Consider the following 18,729-nt stretch of genomic DNA (forward strand, 5'->3'; position numbering starts at 1 on the left):
TTTTTTGTATTAGTGAATACAATATATGTAGAGGAGCAAAAGAGACAGAAGAAAAGGGTCATCAAGACTATTTTCGAGGAGGGAGGAATTATCAAACTCCAGCTGGGAGTTTCTCGCGAATTCATAGGGAAGTGCATGACAATTTTGTCGTCGGCTGTCATTCAAGATTTTCAAGTTTGTTAAACAATAGTATACAGTTCGTTGCATCGGCTTAACAATGGCGATGGGCAAAAGTTTTCGCGTCTACGAGAAAATAAAGCAGAAACAAGCAAGCCCACATTCCCTTCTACTGGAACATCGAAATTACAAGGAAACTGTCCTCTTTGAATCACAGGCTGTTGCTGTACTTTGTAAGTATTTAATCAAAACAAAAAAAAGCAGAAAAAAAACATTGATGAGAACAAAAATCTCAAGACCATTTTGTGTTTCCCACGCGTCACAAAACTATTTTCTCCAGGTACAATTTTATATACCTGTTTTACCTGTTATATACCTGGCAGAGAATGCAAATATTTCGACCTGTCTTATCTATCATCATGATCGTCAACATTGGAAAAATTATTGTTTTGACTCGATCATCACTTGATTTTATTATTGACATCATTTTTGACAACTTGAAAATAATAATCGAAAAAAATCGAATTTGTTGAATTTGTTTTTTCAAATCAAAATTGTTTCTATTTATTTACAAAATATAACTAATTTAAATATTTTTGCAGCTGCTTATGAGACTGAAACCCTAAAACCAAATTATACGAAACTCCTCGACGCTTATGGATGTCTAGGTGTTTTGCAATTAAATGCAGGCGATAATACATTATTGTATCTTGTTCTCGTTACCGGATGTTTCTCAGTGGGGAAAATTGGAGAATCCGAAGTTTTCAGAATCACACAGACAAATGTCGTGCCATTATTTTATGTACAGACAAACGAGGACAGAGTATCAGAAGTGAGAAAAGTGCTAAATTCGGGCACATTTTATTTCTCTTGGTCCTCAGGACAACAGGATGTGTTCGATATCACTCTCAGTGCTCAAAGGCGATATAAATCATCGACCACTGATAATAGGTTTTTCTGGTTAGTATCCACTTGTTTTTAAAATTATTTTCCGATAACAGTTTTACTATATTAAATTAGATTATTACTTTATTAATAATTATGTAATAATCTTTTTGTAAATTTTTTAAATTTGATTACTGTGTTTGATTAAATTATTACATAGTTGTCACAGCTTTGGGAATTCAGGGAAAAGTCAGGGATAGTAGAAATAATAATAATTCCATTATTTTCGTAAATAATAAAATTTTTACAGGGATTCAATTATTTTCATAAATAAAATTCTTCTCAAAAATGCAATTATTCTGAATAAAAGTTTAAAAAAATTTCTCTAAAGATTTCAATTACTTATTCAAAAGTTTAAATAAAGTTCTTTATAAAAATTTAATTATTTTGAATGCAATTTTAATTAAATTTCTCGAACGACTTTAATTATTATCATAAATTATGTAAAATTTTAAGCAATATAAAATTCTTTGCAAGAATTCAATTATTTTCACACAAATAATATAATTTTTCGACCAGAATTCAATTATTACAATTTAAAAAAAAAATTAAAATTATTAATTCTTTCATGGAATTCAATTAAAATTGTATTGAAAATTATTTAATTATTATAAAGAATTGTATCAAAATTCTTAAGAATAATTGGATTTTTTTGAAGAATTTCATTAGAATTTAAAAAATAATTGAATCTCATCGAGAATTTTTAAAAAAATTTTATAAAAATTAATTGAATTCCTAAGAAAAAGTTTTATTAAAACTTTTTAGAATAATTGAATTTCTGTGAAAATTTTGAATGAAAATAATTGAATACTTGCCAAGAATTTTATTAAGATTTTTCAAAATGATTGATTTTTTACAATGATTTTTAAATTTTTATTATTTAATGAAAATATTTAAATTCTTTCGTAAAATTTTATTAAAATTTCTGAAAGTAATTTGAAGATTTGCAAAGAATTTTGTTATTTTTTATTTACATAAATAATAACAATTTTACAGGAATTTAAATATTTACAAATTTTTTATTAATTACTTCGCACTGATTCAATTATTTTCAGAAATAATAAAATTCCTTTTAGAAATTCAATTATTTTTATAAACAATAAAACTCATTGCACAATTTGAATTATTTTTAATACAATTTTAATCGAATTCCTTGAAAAATGTAATTATGCAGATTAATTTTATTAAAATTTTTCAAAAGAATTCAATTACTTTGATAAAAAAAAGAATTATTCCTGAAATTCTATTATTTTTAGAAATTTTAATAAAATGTTTTGCAAAATCCAATTATTTTCATCAAAAGTAATAAAATTATAAACAGAATTCAGTTATTAAAATTTTTTTTAAAAAATTGACAAGAATTTAATTATCTTTTGTAAATAGCAAAATTCTTTGTCAAAATTCAATCATTTTCAAAATTTTTAATAAAATTCTTATCAAGATTTCAATTGTCTTTATAAATAATAAAATTTTTCTCCAAAATTCAATTATTTTCAAAAATTTTATAAAATTCTTGTCAGAATTTCAATTTTTTAAAATTTAATTTTAATAGATTTCCTTCAAAACTAATTATTCTTAAAAATTTTATTAAAATTCGTCGAAAGAATTCAATTAATTAAAATTGAATTCTCGTGGAATTTTTTAATAAAAATTGATTTAAAAATGAATTTCAGTTAAAATTTTAGAAAGAAATAAATAATTGAATTTTGAAGAGGTTTAAAATTAAAATCTTTGAAAATCTTTATTTTTCTACTTTTAACTAACAAGTGTATAAAATTAATTTTTTTTTAAAAATTTAATTGAATTTTTTAAAAATTATTTGTATTTTTTATTTTCTAATATAAAAATTTAGGAATAATCGAAATTTCATAAAATTGAATGGTAAAGAAATGAATTTAAATATTTTTAAAAAACTTTTCCAAATACATTATTAAAAATAGTTGATTTAAAGAATAATTTTAGTTAAAAATTCTGGAAAATAATAATTGAATTGAAATCATGAAAATAATTTTGAAGAAGTTACAATTAAAGAAATTCGAAAATTGTATGTGTAATAGAAACTATTTTTTGAGTATCTAATAATTTTTAGAATGAAAATGAATTTTCTTTAGGGTCAGTGTAATTTTTAAATAACTCGAATAGTTTTCGATAAAGGGAAGAAAGAAGTAGAATATAAATTTTACTTATTTAAATAATAAAAAATTTGTTTTTCAGGAATCGAATGCTTCACATACATTTACTACGATTTGGAGTAAATACAATTCAGTGGCTGTTAAAAGTCATGTGCGGCAGTGTGGAAATTAGAACCGTTTACGTAGGACACAGACAGGCTCGAGCTGTTGTCATATCGAGATTAAGTTGCGAACGAGCGGGAACAAGGTAATAATTTACAAAACGTGAAATAACTAAAAACAATTTTTTTTTAAGAGAAATTCCATTTTGAATATTTGAGACTTTTGGTAAGAAATAATTTTGATTTTGATAACAATTTGAATTTTAGATTCAACGTTCGAGGAACAAATGACGATGGGCATGTGGCGAATTTTGTCGAGACTGAGCAAGCGATTTTCCTGGACAATGAAGTCGCTTCATACATTCAAACCCGAGGTTCGGTTCCACTATTTTGGGAGCAACCGGGCATTCAAGTTGGTTCGCACAAGGTGAAAATTTCCCGTGGATTTGAAGCTTCGGCACCGGCATTCGATAGACATTTGGCAATGATAAAACAACGTTACGGACATCAAGTGATTGTTAATCTCCTCGGTTCGAGTTTAATTGGCAGTAAAGAAGGCGAAGCAATGCTCAGCCAATTATTTCAAACCCATCACAGTATGTCACGACACAAGAATGTTCCCCACATACTATTTGACTATCATCAGGAATGCCGTGGTGGAAATAATAAAAATCTCTCCAAACTAAAAGCCAAAATTGAAAAATATCTCGAATCATTCTCTCTGTTTTATGCTGTCGGCGGTAATCGAATTAACGAACAAAAAGGTACAATACGCACCAATTGTCTCGATTGTCTCGATAGGACAAATTGTGTGCAGACATTTATCGCGCTGGAAATGCTCTCAAAGCAACTTAGTTTATTGAATATTTTCGAGAAACAGCAAATGGTTTCTAGATTCGAGGAAGTCTTTCGTCAAATGTGGATTAATAATGGTAATGAGGTTAGTAAAATTTACGCTGGAACGGGAGCAATACAGGGAAGTTCGAAATTAATGGACGGAGCGAGATCTGCTGCGAGGACGATACAAAATAATCTTTTGGATTCGAGTAAACAGGAGGCGATTGATATTCTTCTGTTGGGATCGACACTTAGCACTGAATTGGCCGATAGAGCGAGATTGCTTCTCCCGTCGAATATGCTTCATGCACCTCCTAGTGTACTCAGGGAAATGTGCAAGAGATATAATGAATACGTCGACACAATGAGACTTAGGGTTTGCGTCGGAACTTACAATGTCAATGGAGGAAAGCATTTTCGAAGCGTTGTTTATAAGGATTTATCCCTGGCCGATTGGCTTCTAGATGCGCCTCTAAATTCCACAGGTAAAACAACCTTCTCTATTTTATTATTAAGGGGACACCCAAGTCACCTAAAAACAATGCAAAAAGAGTCAACTTTCGGTACACTTTTCTCGAAAACTATTATTCCAATTGCGTTCGCCTTTTTTTCATTCGATTACAAATATAATTGTAAGATTGATCGACTTACCTGATAAGGAAGATCAATCGAAATTATTCGAGCTTGTCTTCCGAAAATAATTACACACAGTAGTAATCCCTTATCTACACCCAACGGTACAGTTTATAGCACCACAGGTAGCAAATTCTCAAAAATCCCCTCTACTTCTCTCCGGCCGGTGTCCTCTTCGATTACCTCACTTCGTTGTTTGGTTTTTTTTCTATTATTTCAGATCACTTAGGGTATATGAATGGGAGGGAGGGAATGTAATTATTTTCGGAAGACAAGCTCGAATAATTTCGATTGATCTTCCTTATCAGGTAAGTCGATCAATCTTACAATTATTCTTCGCTTGTCTTCCTCAATAATTACACACAGTAGATGTTTAAAGATAAGACTTTGTGATCTGAACGTTTGTTTTTATTTATGTATTTTTTAATTACAATATAACTTTTTTTAACAATTTAATTAATTATTATTATAATAATAATACAAATTTTTTTTTTTTTTTTTTTTTTCATTCATTAATTAACAGGTATTAATTAAACACGATTAAATATTAAACGATAAACTGAACGATGAACAAATAATTTTTCTTTTACATACAATTATTTTTTGTTTAAATTTAACACAGCTCTTGCAAATGCGTCGGAATTTTGTGTTATCGGTTTATTATAAAATTTATTGAAAGTTTCAGAGGCATGAGTCCACCCTGCAGTTTTGCGTATCGTTTCGATATTAATACCTTTTCTGTATGCTGCAGAGGTGGACGCATGTCTAGTACTATATCCTGAGAAAGTGTTTGTATCTATTCCACTTTCTTGTAAGGTTGTTTTCAACCACCTACTAACTGATTGTGATGTTGCTCTATGATAGGGTTTTTTATATGTTATAAGCAAAAATTGCTCATTGCTTGGTCGCAATTCTTTTGTTTTTTCTATATAGAATTGTAAAACTGTTGCCACACAAAGCTCTGGGCATTCTGCAAAGAATGGTAGTATAATTAGTGGTTGATATTTATTTTTTCCTGAGGTTTTCATTTTTCCTGATATTTTAATTTCTATTTTATCTTGCAAAAATTTTATGTTTTCTAATTGAATTGACGAAAATGTCTGAACTCTATGGCCTGTTGTAAGAGCAAGTAGCATAGTTAATTTAAGTGTGATTTGTGTGAGATTTAGTGTTGAAAGAGGATGTAATTTTTTTAAATAATCTAGAACTGGACTAGGATCCCAAGTTGACTCGTATTTCGGTGTGGGCGGTTTTTTATTATAAATTCCTTTAAGTATTCTTTTTAAGATTTTATCATCTTCCGGATTAAATGAAAATAAAAAGGAAAGCGCTGATTTATGAGTGTTTACACTTGAAAATGATAAATCTTTTTCTGATAATTCTATTAAATAATCTGATATTCTTTCAAGATTGTATTCAAACGGATTTTGATTATAATTAGTGGAAAATTCCCACCACTTTTTATAAACACTATTATACTGTTTTAAAGTATTTTGCGAAATTGAGTTTAACATAGTTGGAATTGCCTTATGTGGAATTTGATTTTTTATCCATTTTTCCCTGACAAATTCCCTGCAACCAGGATAAGTGTTTTGTGCAGAGGATGTGGCTGGCTGAAAGGAGAGAGAATTAAATCATTTTGTGGCATAAAATAAAGTGCAGTGGCATTCAAAAGTTTCTTAAAAAGTGGGTACCAAGGTTGGGAGGGCCATTTTGGTACTATAACTATTCCTTCAGCTTTGTCTTGAATGATTTTATCTAATACTCTCGTTATTAATGAAAAAGGAGGAAAAGCGTAAAAGTATTCGTTTTGCCAATTCAGTGTGAATGCGTCAACGTATTCTGAGTTTGGGTCAGGTCCCCATGATACATATCTTTTACACTTTTTATTTTGCATCGAGGCAAATAAATCTATTGTAGGGTAATTAAATTTTGAGCAAATTGTACTGAACACTTTATTATTTAGCGAGTACTCGGTTTCTATGAATTGAGATCTGGACTGACGGTCAGCAAAAACATTTTCTTTGGTTGAAATATATGATGCGAATATTTCAATGTTTTTTGATTCACACCAGTGCCAAATTTTGTATACTATTTTATTCAATTTTGGAAATTGAACGCTCCCTTTTTTGTTAATACAAGCAATTGCTGTTTTGTTATCAATGCGCAATAGAATTGCGCAGTTTGAAAATTCTTTAGCAAATGATTGTAATCCATAGAAGGCTGCGCGTAATTCTAATTGATTAATGTGTAAATTTTGTTCATTAGTTGACCAAAAGCCTTTTGTTTCCTTCCCATTCGCGCAAGCTCCCCAACCCGTTTTTGAAGCATCTGTGAAAATTTCAATTTGAAAATTTGTTGGGGTTTTCATATTTTGATGAGATGATTTTACATTATTTATCCACCATTCTAATTCATGATTTGTATAAGAGGGTATATGCATTTTTCTATTATAATTTTCAGGTTCTATTTTTAACGTCTCGAATTTAGCCCTTTCTAAATTTTTAATGTGAACCCAGCCATACTTAACAGCAGGGCACGCTGCGACTAATTTCCCGATTATGCTCGCGAAGTCTCTTACTGAACAATAATTTTTATTTTTTATATAATTTAGAGTTTTAACTAATTTTAGTTTTTTGTCGTCGGGCAGTCTTATTGTCATATCATGGCTGTTATAGAGGAATCCTAAAAATTTTATTTCTTTCGAGGGTATTAAATTGCTTTTTTTGTGATTTATTAAGAAACCTAGCTTTTTTAGTAATTCAAGGGCGTGATTTACTGATGTGGTACATTCTTTTTTGGTTTTACCTATTATCAGTAAATCATCTAGGTAGATAACGCAGAGAACGTTTAATGTTTCTCTGAGATATTGAATTACAGGCTTCAAGAGTTTAGTAAAAATGTATGGGGCAATATTGAGACCGAATGGTAAGCATTGGAATTCGAATATTTTGTTTTCGTATTCAAATCTCAAATATTTTTTATGTTCTTCATGTATTGGTAGAAGATAATAAGCATCTTTCATATCAATGATAGCTAAAAAATTGTCTTGAGTTATTAATTTAGAAGCGGTTCTATAATCTTCTAATTTAAAGTGACTAGTTTGAATAGATTGATTAAGTTTTTTTAAATTTAAAATGAATCGATACTTGCCATTCGGTTTCAGAGCTAAAAAGTAGCTGGAGAAAAATTCACCCTTTTTATAATTTTTTTCTTGAATTGCCCCTACATTTTTTAACTCTTTTATAGCCGCATTGTAATGAATTTTTTCATTGGTATGTATGGTTACCTTTGGTTTTATATTTTGTTTGGGAAATTTAGAAAAAGGTATTTTAATTCCCTGAGTCCACTGTAAAATAGACTTATTATGGGTGATTTCTAACCAATTGTGAAAGAAATGTTTTAAACGACCCGCATATGGGCTTACCTCAGTTAATATTTCTTGGTTCGGCCCCTCTTTTGATGGTCCTGGTCCTTGATCGATGGAGTGTACTTTTTCCTTTGAGACGAAGGATGTCGTGGATAGTTTAAATGATCCTGTTGTTTCCTTGTATTTTTTGAATGGAAATCCGATGACTGTGTCTGATGTTTTGATGTGGAAGGCTTATTGGTGTAATGTTTTTTAACTACTTTTAAATCCTTCGCAACTTTATGAACGGCTTCTTTTGATTTGACGTTTTCGGCAAAATTTGAACCTAAAAGGAACTCGTCTCTATCGCTATTTTCGATTAGCTTCCTGGAACTATAGTTCAAGTAGGGTAGGATTTGATATTTCCTACTTGATGAGATAGCTTGATGAATATTGCAAAGTAGTTGGCCAATATCTGCAAGGGTCGAGCATGTATTTTTTAATTCTTCTTGATTCTCAGATTTTAGAATATTATTCAATTCTACACCTGTTGCTGATAAGGCATGAGCAACTTGTAATTGCAGTTTCTCCAGGAATTGATCGTGTCGAATAGCTTTACTATCCATGCAGTGTTGCACTTCTGCATTTAGTTTTGGAGGCATCATTAGTTGGCAATTTTCAAACACTGGATATTTTTTCATGACTTCCTCTTTTTGTTCCTTATTTAGTCCTTGCTTCAGGTAAACATTCCATCGCAGACAAATTTCCTCATGAAGGGGATCTTGTTGCTTGTTTTTATTTTCGGGATTTGATCCCAGAAGGTCAATGAGTTTGTTTGTACTTTCATTGTTTTCCTTTCCTCTATTGTCCTCGTTATTGTTATCGGATGGGCCCGGAGAGGAAATTTTCTCAGTGTCGCCTGTGAATTTAAAATTTAATTTCGTAAATTGTTGAGAATATTTAATATTGACTTTAATTTTTGTAATGTTTATAGCAAAACTTTGGTTTTAAAATTTAATTATTAAGTAATTTTTATGGACTTATAGCGAAGTCGAATTTTATAAATTTTAAATGATTTATAATTTTTAATAGACCTATAGCGAGGCCATATGATTTTATGTAGTTTCTGATTTTTTAGCGAAAATCAATTTAACTAATTTATAATGAAGGCATGGCGGCCCACTTTTTAATTATTTACTTACTAGTATTTTCAGATTCACTTCCGCTTGAAGAATAACTGGAAATCTCATCTCTGATTTGCCGCACTTCTTGTAAAATTTTGTCGAGTTTTCTTTTCTTTGAAACACTTTTCTTTTCACTTTGAGAACGTTTCATTTTACACGATGTTGTTCCGTTGGGTACAAATAACGAAGTGAGGTAATCGAAGAGGACACCGGCCGGAGAGAAGTAGAGGGGATTTTTGAGAATTTGCTACCTGTGGTGCTATAAACTGTACCGTTGGGTGTAGATAAGGGATTACTACTGTGTGTAATTATTGAGGAAGACAAGCGAAGAATAATCAAGTATATGAATAAGAAGTAATACGACGTTATCTTCAATAGAAACTTTTTTATGAATATTTATACCCAAAGCAAAATAAAAATCCCATTTTCTCTGATTCAGTGACTCATATCTCCGTTTGTACAACTCAAAATGATGTTAAACTTCTTATTCATATTCTTGGAACCTTACTGAACAAAGTAAAAAAAAAAATTACAAATCGGTTTAGTAGATTCGGAGAAAAGTGTACCGAAAGTTAAAAAATTGAAAAAAAACAATTTTTACAGGAGACACGAAAAAAGAAAAAATACTAAAAACTCATGGTATTCAGAATCATGTAATCAGATTTTTTCTACTCTTTAGAAAAGGTTTTAAAAAGTCTTGTTCTATTCCTAATTGAGTCTACTTTTAGAAAATCAAATTTAAAAAAATCGATTTTTTTGTCATTTTTCCACTTAGGTGTCCCCTTAATTAAATTAATTTAATTAATTAATTATTAATATAATTATATTAACTTTTGAATATCTATTAATTAACAAATATTGAAATCATTTTTTCAAAAAGCAGGCTTTGCCCTCATCCACCAAAACCTACTATTTACTAATTTTTTTACGTTATCCTACTACTTGAGTACTTTTTTAGATTTCAGACACTAAAAGCTACTATTTCTGTTTTTTTTTTTTTTTTTTTGAAAATTTCCACTACTAATATTCGCTAATACTAGAAATAAAAAAACTATTCTCAAAAATTATAATGAAATTCTTTAAAACGATTCAATTATTATTTTGATAAAATAATCGAAATCCAATTATTTTTACTATCTAGTATTTTCATAAAATTTCGCAAAAGAATTCAATTATTTAAAAAAAATTGTTAAAAGTCATCCAAAATTCAATTATTTTCATAAATAATAAAATTTCCACAGGAATTCAATTGATTTTGAACAGCATTTTCAAAAAAAAATTCGAAAAATCAATTATTTAACAAAATTTTTATACAATTCTTCACAATAATTCAATTCATTTCACTAATTACATTTCTATAAAAAATAAAACTCACCGAAGAATTTCAATTATTTTTAATACGATTTTTAAATTATTAAATTCTAATAATTAAATATCAAAAATATTTAAAATAATTTAATTCTTGCGAACAGTTTTTGTAAAAATCTTTTTAATTAATTGGTTTTTTTCGAAGAATTTTTAGAAAATTGTGTTTTAAATTATTGAATTACCGGGAAAATTGTATTATTTCTTAAAATAATTCAATTATCGCAACGACTTTTATTACAATTTTTAAAGATGATTGAATTCCTGAGAAAAATTTTAGTATTTATGAAAATAATTGAATTCCCTTGGAAAATTTTAATATTTTTGAAAATAATTGAATTCTTGTTAAGAATTTTATAAACATTTTTTTAAGTAATTGGTTTTTTTCGAAAAATTTTAGAAGAATTGTGTTTTAAATTATTGAATTTCTGTTAAAATTTTTATTATTTATGAAAATAATTGAATGTTTGCAAAGAATTTTATAAAATTTTGTTACTAAAATAAATTTTAAAAATAATTGAATTTAGAAAAATTTTCGAATATTGTTTCTATGAATTCCCAGGAAATCAATTAATTTTGAAAATTTTAATAAAGTTTTTAGCAACTATTCAATTATTTTTATAAACAATAAAACTTATCGCAGGATTCCAATTATTTTTAATACAATTTTACAGGAATTGCTCAAAAAATGTAATTATTCTTAAAAATCTGATTTCAATTCCTCAAAAAAATCAATTACATATTTAAAAAATATTTTTTTAAATTCTTTGGAAGAATTCAATTATTGACAAAAATATTAGAAATTTTCATTGGAATTCAACTATTTTCAAATATTTTAATAAACTTGTTCGAAAGAAATCAATTATTTTAAATAAAATTTTAATTAAATTTTTTTGAAATAATTAAATTATTCTTTTAGATTTTAATAAAATTCTTCACGAAGATTCAATTATTTTGAGGAATTTTAATCAAATTGTTTACAAAATTCAATTATTTACGTAAATAACAATATTCATCACAAGAATTCAATTATTTTTAAAAGGAATAAATTTCTAATTGAAAATTAAATTATTTTAAAAAATTATAATAAAATCGTTCGTAAGAATTCAATTATTTTCTTAAATTATTTTTAAAAAAATTTAATAAAATACCACATAGACATTCAATTATTGTCAAAAATTTTAATAGAATTTTTTGTAAAATTTAATTATTTTTAACAACTTTTCGCAATTTAATGATTCTTAATTACTACTATTTTCATAAAATTTTAAAACAGAATTCAATTATTTAAAAAATTGTTTGTAAAAATCTTCATAAGAATTCAATTCTTTTCATGAATAATAAAATTTGTTAGAAATTGAATTATTTAAATTAGAATTTGCATAAAATTAGTCGAAAGAAATCAGTTATTTAAAAATGTTTTTAAAATTCTTCGCAAGAATTAAATTATTTTTATAAATATTTAAATTGTTTCTTGAATTATAAAATTCGTTGCAGGAGTTGAATTTATTAGCAGGATAAGACAGAAGGAAATATTTTTGCGATGAAAATTAGGAGAAAGTCAGGAAAATATAGAATGGAATTTTTGTCAGTTTTGTCAAGTGTTTACAACGAGTTTTTTTTGGTCGTCAAGTCTAATTTTTCGATAGTTACTTTTTTATCACTTTTTTTAAGTTTGAAAGCTACTTTTTGCTACTTTTTTAAAATTAATTATCGAGTGCGACGTTTGAAAGAGTAAAATTTCAAATTACAATATTTTGTTGTGTATTCTTTTTCAGCTCTTGTTGACACGGAGTACGACAATATCCCAGCGGATCTTTACGTAATAGGTTTCGAGGAAATTGTCGATTTGAATGCAAGTAATATAATGGCAGCTAGTACGGAAAATGCAAAAGCTTGGGCTGATGAATTGCAAAAAGTTTTGTCACGAGACAGCGAATATATTCTAATAACTTATCAGCAATTAGTTGGAGTGTGTCTCTATTTTTTTATAAAACCAAAACATGCACCATTTTTGAGGGATGTGGCTGTCGATAGTGTGAAGACTGGTCTAGGTGGTGCAACTGGTAATAAGGGTGCTGCTGCTATTAGATGCGTTTTATATTCTACCTCTTTTTGTTTTGTGTGCGCTCACTTTGCTGCTGGTCAGTCACAAGTTAGCGAGCGTAATGCCGATTATGCGGAAATCACTAGGAAAATTGCATTCCCAATGGGAAGAACACTAAATACTCACGATTATGTATTTTGGTGTGGTGATTTTAATTATCGTGTCGATATGGATAAGGATGAAATGAAGGAAATGATCAAGAGGCACGAGTATGATCAAATTTTACAGAATGATCAATTGAGGGTGAGAATTGTTTAAATACTATGTAATTTAAATTGTTGACTAGTTTTTAGTATCGATTTTAAGAAAATTTAACCCAACTATTTTAGCAGTTCGGTTAAATGTTAAACTTTTGTTTTTGCTGCTTTACAGGTACAACAGGAGGGTGGGAATGTATTTAAAAATTTCATGGAAGGTTCTATAAATTTCGCACCCACTTATAAGTACGATTTGTTTTCGGACGATTATGACACGAGTGAAAAGTGTCGTCAGCCCGCTTGGACCGATCGAATTTTGTGGAAACGTCGCAAACAAGTACCTGATTTAGGTAATAAAAATATTGAATTTTCATTATTCAATTTTACGGGAAAACAATTTACATTCTATCTATTTTTGTAGATTCTCCACTGAATTGGAATCCGGGACAATTGGTATTTTACGGGAGAGCCGAGTTGAAGCAAAGTGATCATAAGCCAGTAATTTCTGTTATTGATATCGATGTTCATTGTGTGGATCCTGAGAAGCGGGAGGAAGTTTTTAAGCAAGTTATTCTTGACCTGGGCCCACCGGATGGGACAATTATTGTCAAGGCAGAAGAGGAGAGCGACGACACTGATAATGTGTTTGACGAAACTTTCATTGACGCTCTTGTTCGTGAATTATCACCAATTGGAGATGTGATTCTTCTGAGGTTTGTCGGTGAAACCATTTGGGTGACATTCAGAGATGGACAATGTGCACTCGCTGCTGCTCGCGAGGCAAGAATGACAGTTTGCGATCTACCACTAAAACTCAGTCTCAAATCGCCCGATTGGGTGAAACTTATCGAGAAGGAAATCGAAATTTGCAGCAATACCAATATTTCTCCATTTGATGGCAATTCACCAGTGAGTCCCATTGAGGGTATCGAGCAGTTGAAAATTTCCGAGAGAAACAATTCCGGGAAAACGAGTCCCAGTGGACCACCTCCGAGGCCTGCGCCTCCTGGTCGTCCTCAACCTCCCAGGTAAAAAAAATGTTTACAATTTTCATAAGTAGATGAACTTCAAAAGGTATTGTTAACGATAAAATCGAAAACAATAGTGTTGAAAAGAAGAAATAAATTCAAAATTTTCGATTTTTTTAGGAGTCCGATGCAAGAACGTCGAGCAGGACCACGAGCGGGAGTTTTCAGTGTAATGCCAAATCAACCTCCAGTTCCATTGACGAGAAATAATGTTGAGCCGAAGCCAAGCGAGGTGGAGAGATTGTCACCGGAATCGGCAATTTATGAGGAAATTCTGGATGAAGGTCCCAGTTACCCTATACCAAATAGACCTCCACCACCACTACCTCGTCCAGATAACTATCAGGACTCGTCGAGTAGACCGCCAAGCTCTATTCCGCCACCCTTACCGCAACGACAAGCACCATTACCTCCTCCACAGCATCCTCCGCCAAGTTTGCCACCGAATAATCCACCTCCAATTCCGGCGAGAACTACAGGAGGTCCTCCAATTCCAGCCAGAAATCCTCATTAGAGTAAGAAATCTCTAGCCAGTCTTATAGGTAAAACTATATTTTTTAAGTAACTTATAAATCAACAAGATGTAATTGTAAGCTATTAATTATTAATTATTAATTAATTAGAAAATTATTGAGCGACACGAACAATTTTTCTCCGTCCGTCTCTAATTTATAATTAATTTTTTATGAACAATTTTTATTTTCTAGATCAATTTTTCGATCTATAGACAGAGTGGCCACATGTCAGTAAAGTCAGTAAAGTCAGGGAAATGTCAGTAAAACCAAATTTTAATTTGTTTTTAAAAAATCGCTTTTTATTTCAATTTTTATAGATATTCATACTGTTCTCTAAATTTGAATTAATTAAAAATAATTAATTTGATAGTAAAAAATGAGTCACTGATTCAAATATACAGAAATTTTGTGAAATTCAACTGAAATTAATTAAATTTGTTAAAGAATTTCATTAATAACTTAAATGAATCTAATTTTCAAAGTATTTTAATTAAATAATTGATAAATAATTGGATTTTATAAAGAGTCACATTCTAATGTATTCATGTTTCTTAGTGTGAAGATTAATAATTAAAATTTTTATTAGTTAATTTAAAAAAAGATACACACTTAACATTCTTTAATAAAATTGAATTTTCGCAAAGTTTTTTTGAAAATTCTGAAAAATGAGCTTTTTGAAATTTTTCAATTCTGTTGTTTCAAGATAATTTAATTTTTATAAACAAATAATTGAAAATTTTTGTAATAATTGAAATTTCTTTACATTCTATTAAAAATAATTAAATTCTTTTAAAAAATTTTATTTAAATTTTTCGAAAATAATCAAGGGAAGTTAGTCATCGTAATTATAATTTTATTTTTAAAAACTTCTTCGCAATATATTCAATTATTTTCATAAATAATAAAACTCATTGCTGATTTTCAATTATTTTTAATATAATTTTAATCGAATTCCTCGAAAAATGTAATTATTCTTAAAAATTTTATTAAAATTCGTCGAAAAAATTCAATTACTTCCATAAATAGCAAAATTCTTCAGATTGACTAAATTCTTTTGAATATTATTTAAAAAAAAAAAAATTCTTCACAAGAATTAAATTATTTTCATAAATTTTCATAAAATTCTAAAAAACAATTCAATTATTTTCAAAAGTACTAAAATTCCTCGCAAAAATTCAATTATAATTAAAAATTTTTTTAAATTCTCCTTAAAATTTCAATTATTTTTATAAAGAATTAAAATGTTCTCCACAATTCAATTATTTTCAAAAATTTTAATAAAATTCTACGCAAACATTTAATTATTTTCATAAATAATAACATTCTTTGGAAGGATTCAATTTCTTTTATAAATTGTAAAATTCTTTGCAGAAATTCAATTGGTATCAATACATTTTAATAAAATAAAATAAATCAAATTTTCAATTATAATTATGAACAGACAAGATTATTTTAAAAAATTGAAAAAATTCTTTGTTTAATTTAATTATTTTCCAATTTTTTAATTAAAATTATTAAAAAAAACATTATTTTAAAAAAATTTAAAGAAACTCGTTAAAAGAATTTAATTATTTATAAAAACTCTAATAAAATTTTTGAAAGACATTTGTAGATTTATTTATGTTCGAAATCAAATAAATTTAAATTTGATGAGAAAAAAAACCAGGAAATAACATGGAATTTTGTTGAACGAAAAAAAGTATTATTTTTATTTTTTGAAAATATTTTATTATTATAAATTATAATTGCAATTTTTAGAAATTATTAAATTTCATAAATTTTACTCATTTTCCGTAAACTTTCATATTTTCCTGTGAAAAGAATTTTGTCAGGGAAAATAATTTTAATTTCAGTAAATTGTCAGGGAAATTGATAAACTGAAACTTGTGACCACCCTGTATAATTAATTTTATACAATACAATTTTTATTTTCTAGATCAATTTCATTTTTTTTCGATCTATAAATATTTTAATTTATTCATTTTTTAATTTTTTTGTATAGAAATTTTTTTAAGCTACAGAACAAATTTTTTCTTTATAGAAAATTCTCTCTCTCTTGCTCTCTATATTTAAAATAAAGAAAATAATTTTCTTTTTACTGACTTCCGTTATTTTCGTCTTTATTACTTAACTACCGATTTATAATTTTTCGGTAAGTATGTAAAATTAATTTCAAATATTTCAGGGTGCTTCTTAATAGAAAAGATGAATTTTTTTAAACAATTTATTGTAATATAGAAAATATATTTGAATTTATATTTGAATATATTTGAAGAATTGACTGCAAATTTTAGAACTAATGACAACAAATTTATTTATATTTGAAAGAACCTTTTTTTTCATTAATAATTACAATTTTTTGCCAAGGCTGTGAATCAAAAATTAACGATTGAAATTTTGAGATCGTAATTTTATTTTTCTTTTCTTTTTAAACCGTATTCTTCAGGAGAAAAGTCTTCCTTGTATTATTTGCGAACACCATTTCTTTTTAAGGCGGAATAATAATGTATGACATTTAAGGCGGACGGAAAAAAAGTTCAATATTGTTATTAAAAAGAAAAAAAAATGCTCTCTGTAGAATATTGTTCAATTTGAAATGTGTTTTAACAAAAAACAAAAAAAAATGATTGTCATTTATTGTACAAATTAAATTAAATTAAGCACCCAAATTATTCAAAACAAATCAACTTATCAAAAGAAAGGAGAAAAAAATATATATCATTGAATACGGGAAATAGATAAAAATGTAAACATTTACACTGCTCGCGTTTCTGTGAAAAGCTAGCCCACGAAGATAAAAAGTTTGAAAACACCGGACTATTTTCTTTTTGCTTATTTTTCAATTTTTGAAATTTGCTCAATCAAGGGAATTTCGAAATTTTGTTGCCGTTCTTCTTGTACTTAACTTTTTTGTCTTTTATTTAAATACAACAAAAATTAATACCTATAAATTTGGATTTGTCTCATTATTTTTAATTCTCTTTTCAAAAATTGACCGGAATTTTCAAACGACTGCTTTTTGTAAATTGCACGAGTTTTAGTAATCGAACACCGCAAAAAAAAAAAAAATAATATCGAAAAGAACTATTAAGCCTTGTGTAAATACTTATTATGTATAATAAAGTTCAAAAATGTGTTTTTACAAATAAGTTTCGAAAATGTTTTTAAAAAATTGTTTTTTTGAAAGACTATATATAATATTACAAAAATTACTATTACAATATATTAAAAAAAGTTTATGATAAATATAACGTGAAACAATATATTGTTAAATGTCGTTCTGGTGAATGAAAACAAAAAAGTTCTTTTCGATTTCATTTGAAATTTTTGTTTTTTCGCAAAAGAAATGTAAGGGATAAATTATTTTTGCATGGAATTAAATATTTTCTGCCTATACTAGATGTATTTCTATATCAAAAAGAAAAAAAAAATTGCAGAGAATAATGTTGTATTTGAAATTCGTATAAAAAATACGAATAATATAAATTAAAGGGATGCTAAAAATACCCTGCCAGTATTTGTGAAGAAAAAAAATGTTGCTACTGGCATACATTCCACGTGCATAATTGTATTCATAATTTAAGCAATTGTTGACCAATAGTTGCACACATTTTTTGTGTCTTTTAGTCTCTATGAATGGTGTATGCGGCGCGAAAATGTTATTACAAAAAATTTTATGAATGTTAATCGATTAACTTAAAGAGGGAGACATCAAGGCATTCTCTAAACAGATATTGTATTTATTTTGTAGTAATTATAAAATGAATGAATATCGTGTATAAACATTTGTTTCATTTCTCCTACCTTAAACTTTAGGGTTTTTTTTCTATTTTTAATCGAACTTAGTTCGTTTAATCATTAATTATGCTCTTAAAATATCTTTTAAGGGGATTTGAACCTTGATGACGTCACAGTTTGTGCAAAGCATTAGTTTTAAATCTGTGACGTCATCATGGTTCAAATGCCCTTAAGAATTGAGAAAATAATGTGTTAACACGTGGTTTTGACAGTTCTGTTATTCTGTATTTACATACCTTTTATTTGTGTTTTTTCCCATAAGATGATTGCGTTGCAGTATAAGAAGTACCAGCAGTTAATATGTTTTGTTCCACCAGTTAATTCAATAATAAACTTGTATTATAAAAACAATTACACAATAAAATAAAAAAATACTATTTCCGAAGATCAAAATTATCAACTGTCTTTGACAGATGAAATG

At 27.7% G+C, this 18,729-nt stretch overlaps 2 protein-coding genes across 3 annotated transcripts; one reads left to right on the forward strand and one right to left on the reverse strand.

Moving 5' to 3' along the window:
* On the forward strand, nucleotides 1-14,842 carry LOC122499938 (synaptojanin-1). Its single transcript, XM_043608541.1, has 8 exons — nucleotides 1-350; nucleotides 720-1,077; nucleotides 3,277-3,441; nucleotides 3,563-4,617; nucleotides 12,442-13,013; nucleotides 13,143-13,317; nucleotides 13,389-13,995; nucleotides 14,116-14,842. Exons 1-8 carry the CDS (start codon nucleotides 218-220, stop codon nucleotides 14,507-14,509), a joined length of 3,459 nt encoding a protein of 1,152 aa, XP_043464476.1. The 5' UTR covers nucleotides 1-217; the 3' UTR covers nucleotides 14,510-14,842.
* LOC122499943 lies at nucleotides 5,600-9,595 on the reverse strand. 2 transcript variants are annotated; one of them, XM_043608550.1, is made up of 3 exons: nucleotides 9,317-9,595; nucleotides 8,193-9,033; nucleotides 5,600-5,735 (listed from the first exon to the last, which is right to left on the reverse strand). In XM_043608550.1, the coding sequence occupies exons 1-2, from the start codon at nucleotides 9,447-9,449 to the stop codon at nucleotides 8,198-8,200; spliced, it is 969 nt and encodes a 322-aa protein (XP_043464485.1). In that variant the 5' UTR covers nucleotides 9,450-9,595; the 3' UTR covers nucleotides 5,600-5,735; nucleotides 8,193-8,197. The 2 variants fall into 2 exon arrangements, with proteins under 2 accessions (XP_043464485.1, XP_043464483.1); XM_043608548.1 differs by lacking the exon at nucleotides 5,600-5,735 and adding an exon at nucleotides 6,243-6,378 and having other exon boundaries at nucleotides 9,317-9,593.
* Nucleotides 14,843-18,729: the final 3,887 nt, after the last annotated feature.

The sequence above is a fragment of the Leptopilina heterotoma genome, unplaced genomic scaffold (genome assembly GCF_015476425.1).
Source record: "Leptopilina heterotoma isolate Lh14 unplaced genomic scaffold, ASM1547642v1 Lhet_18, whole genome shotgun sequence".
Taxonomy (NCBI): domain Eukaryota; kingdom Metazoa; phylum Arthropoda; class Insecta; order Hymenoptera; family Figitidae; genus Leptopilina; species Leptopilina heterotoma.

Bases quoted from the DNA above. Each gene is read 5' to 3' on its own strand.
- LOC122499938 (XM_043608541.1), top strand. From the start codon at position 218: ATGGCGATGGGCAAAAGTTTTCGCGTCTACGAGAAAATAAAGCAGAAA. The intron at 13,014-13,142 runs GTGAGAATTGTT...GCTGCTTTACAG, and splicing joins TACAGAATGATCAATTGAGG to GTACAACAGGAGGGTGGGAA. The intron at 13,318-13,388 runs GTAATAAAAATA...CTATTTTTGTAG, and splicing joins CAAACAAGTACCTGATTTAG to ATTCTCCACTGAATTGGAAT.
- LOC122499943 (XM_043608550.1), bottom strand. From the start codon at position 9,449: ATGAAACGTTCTCAAAGTGAAAAGAAAAGTGTTTCAAAGAAAAGAAAA. The intron at 9,034-9,316 runs GTAAGTAAATAA...TTAAATTCACAG, and splicing joins AAGTGAATCTGAAAATACTA to GCGACACTGAGAAAATTTCC.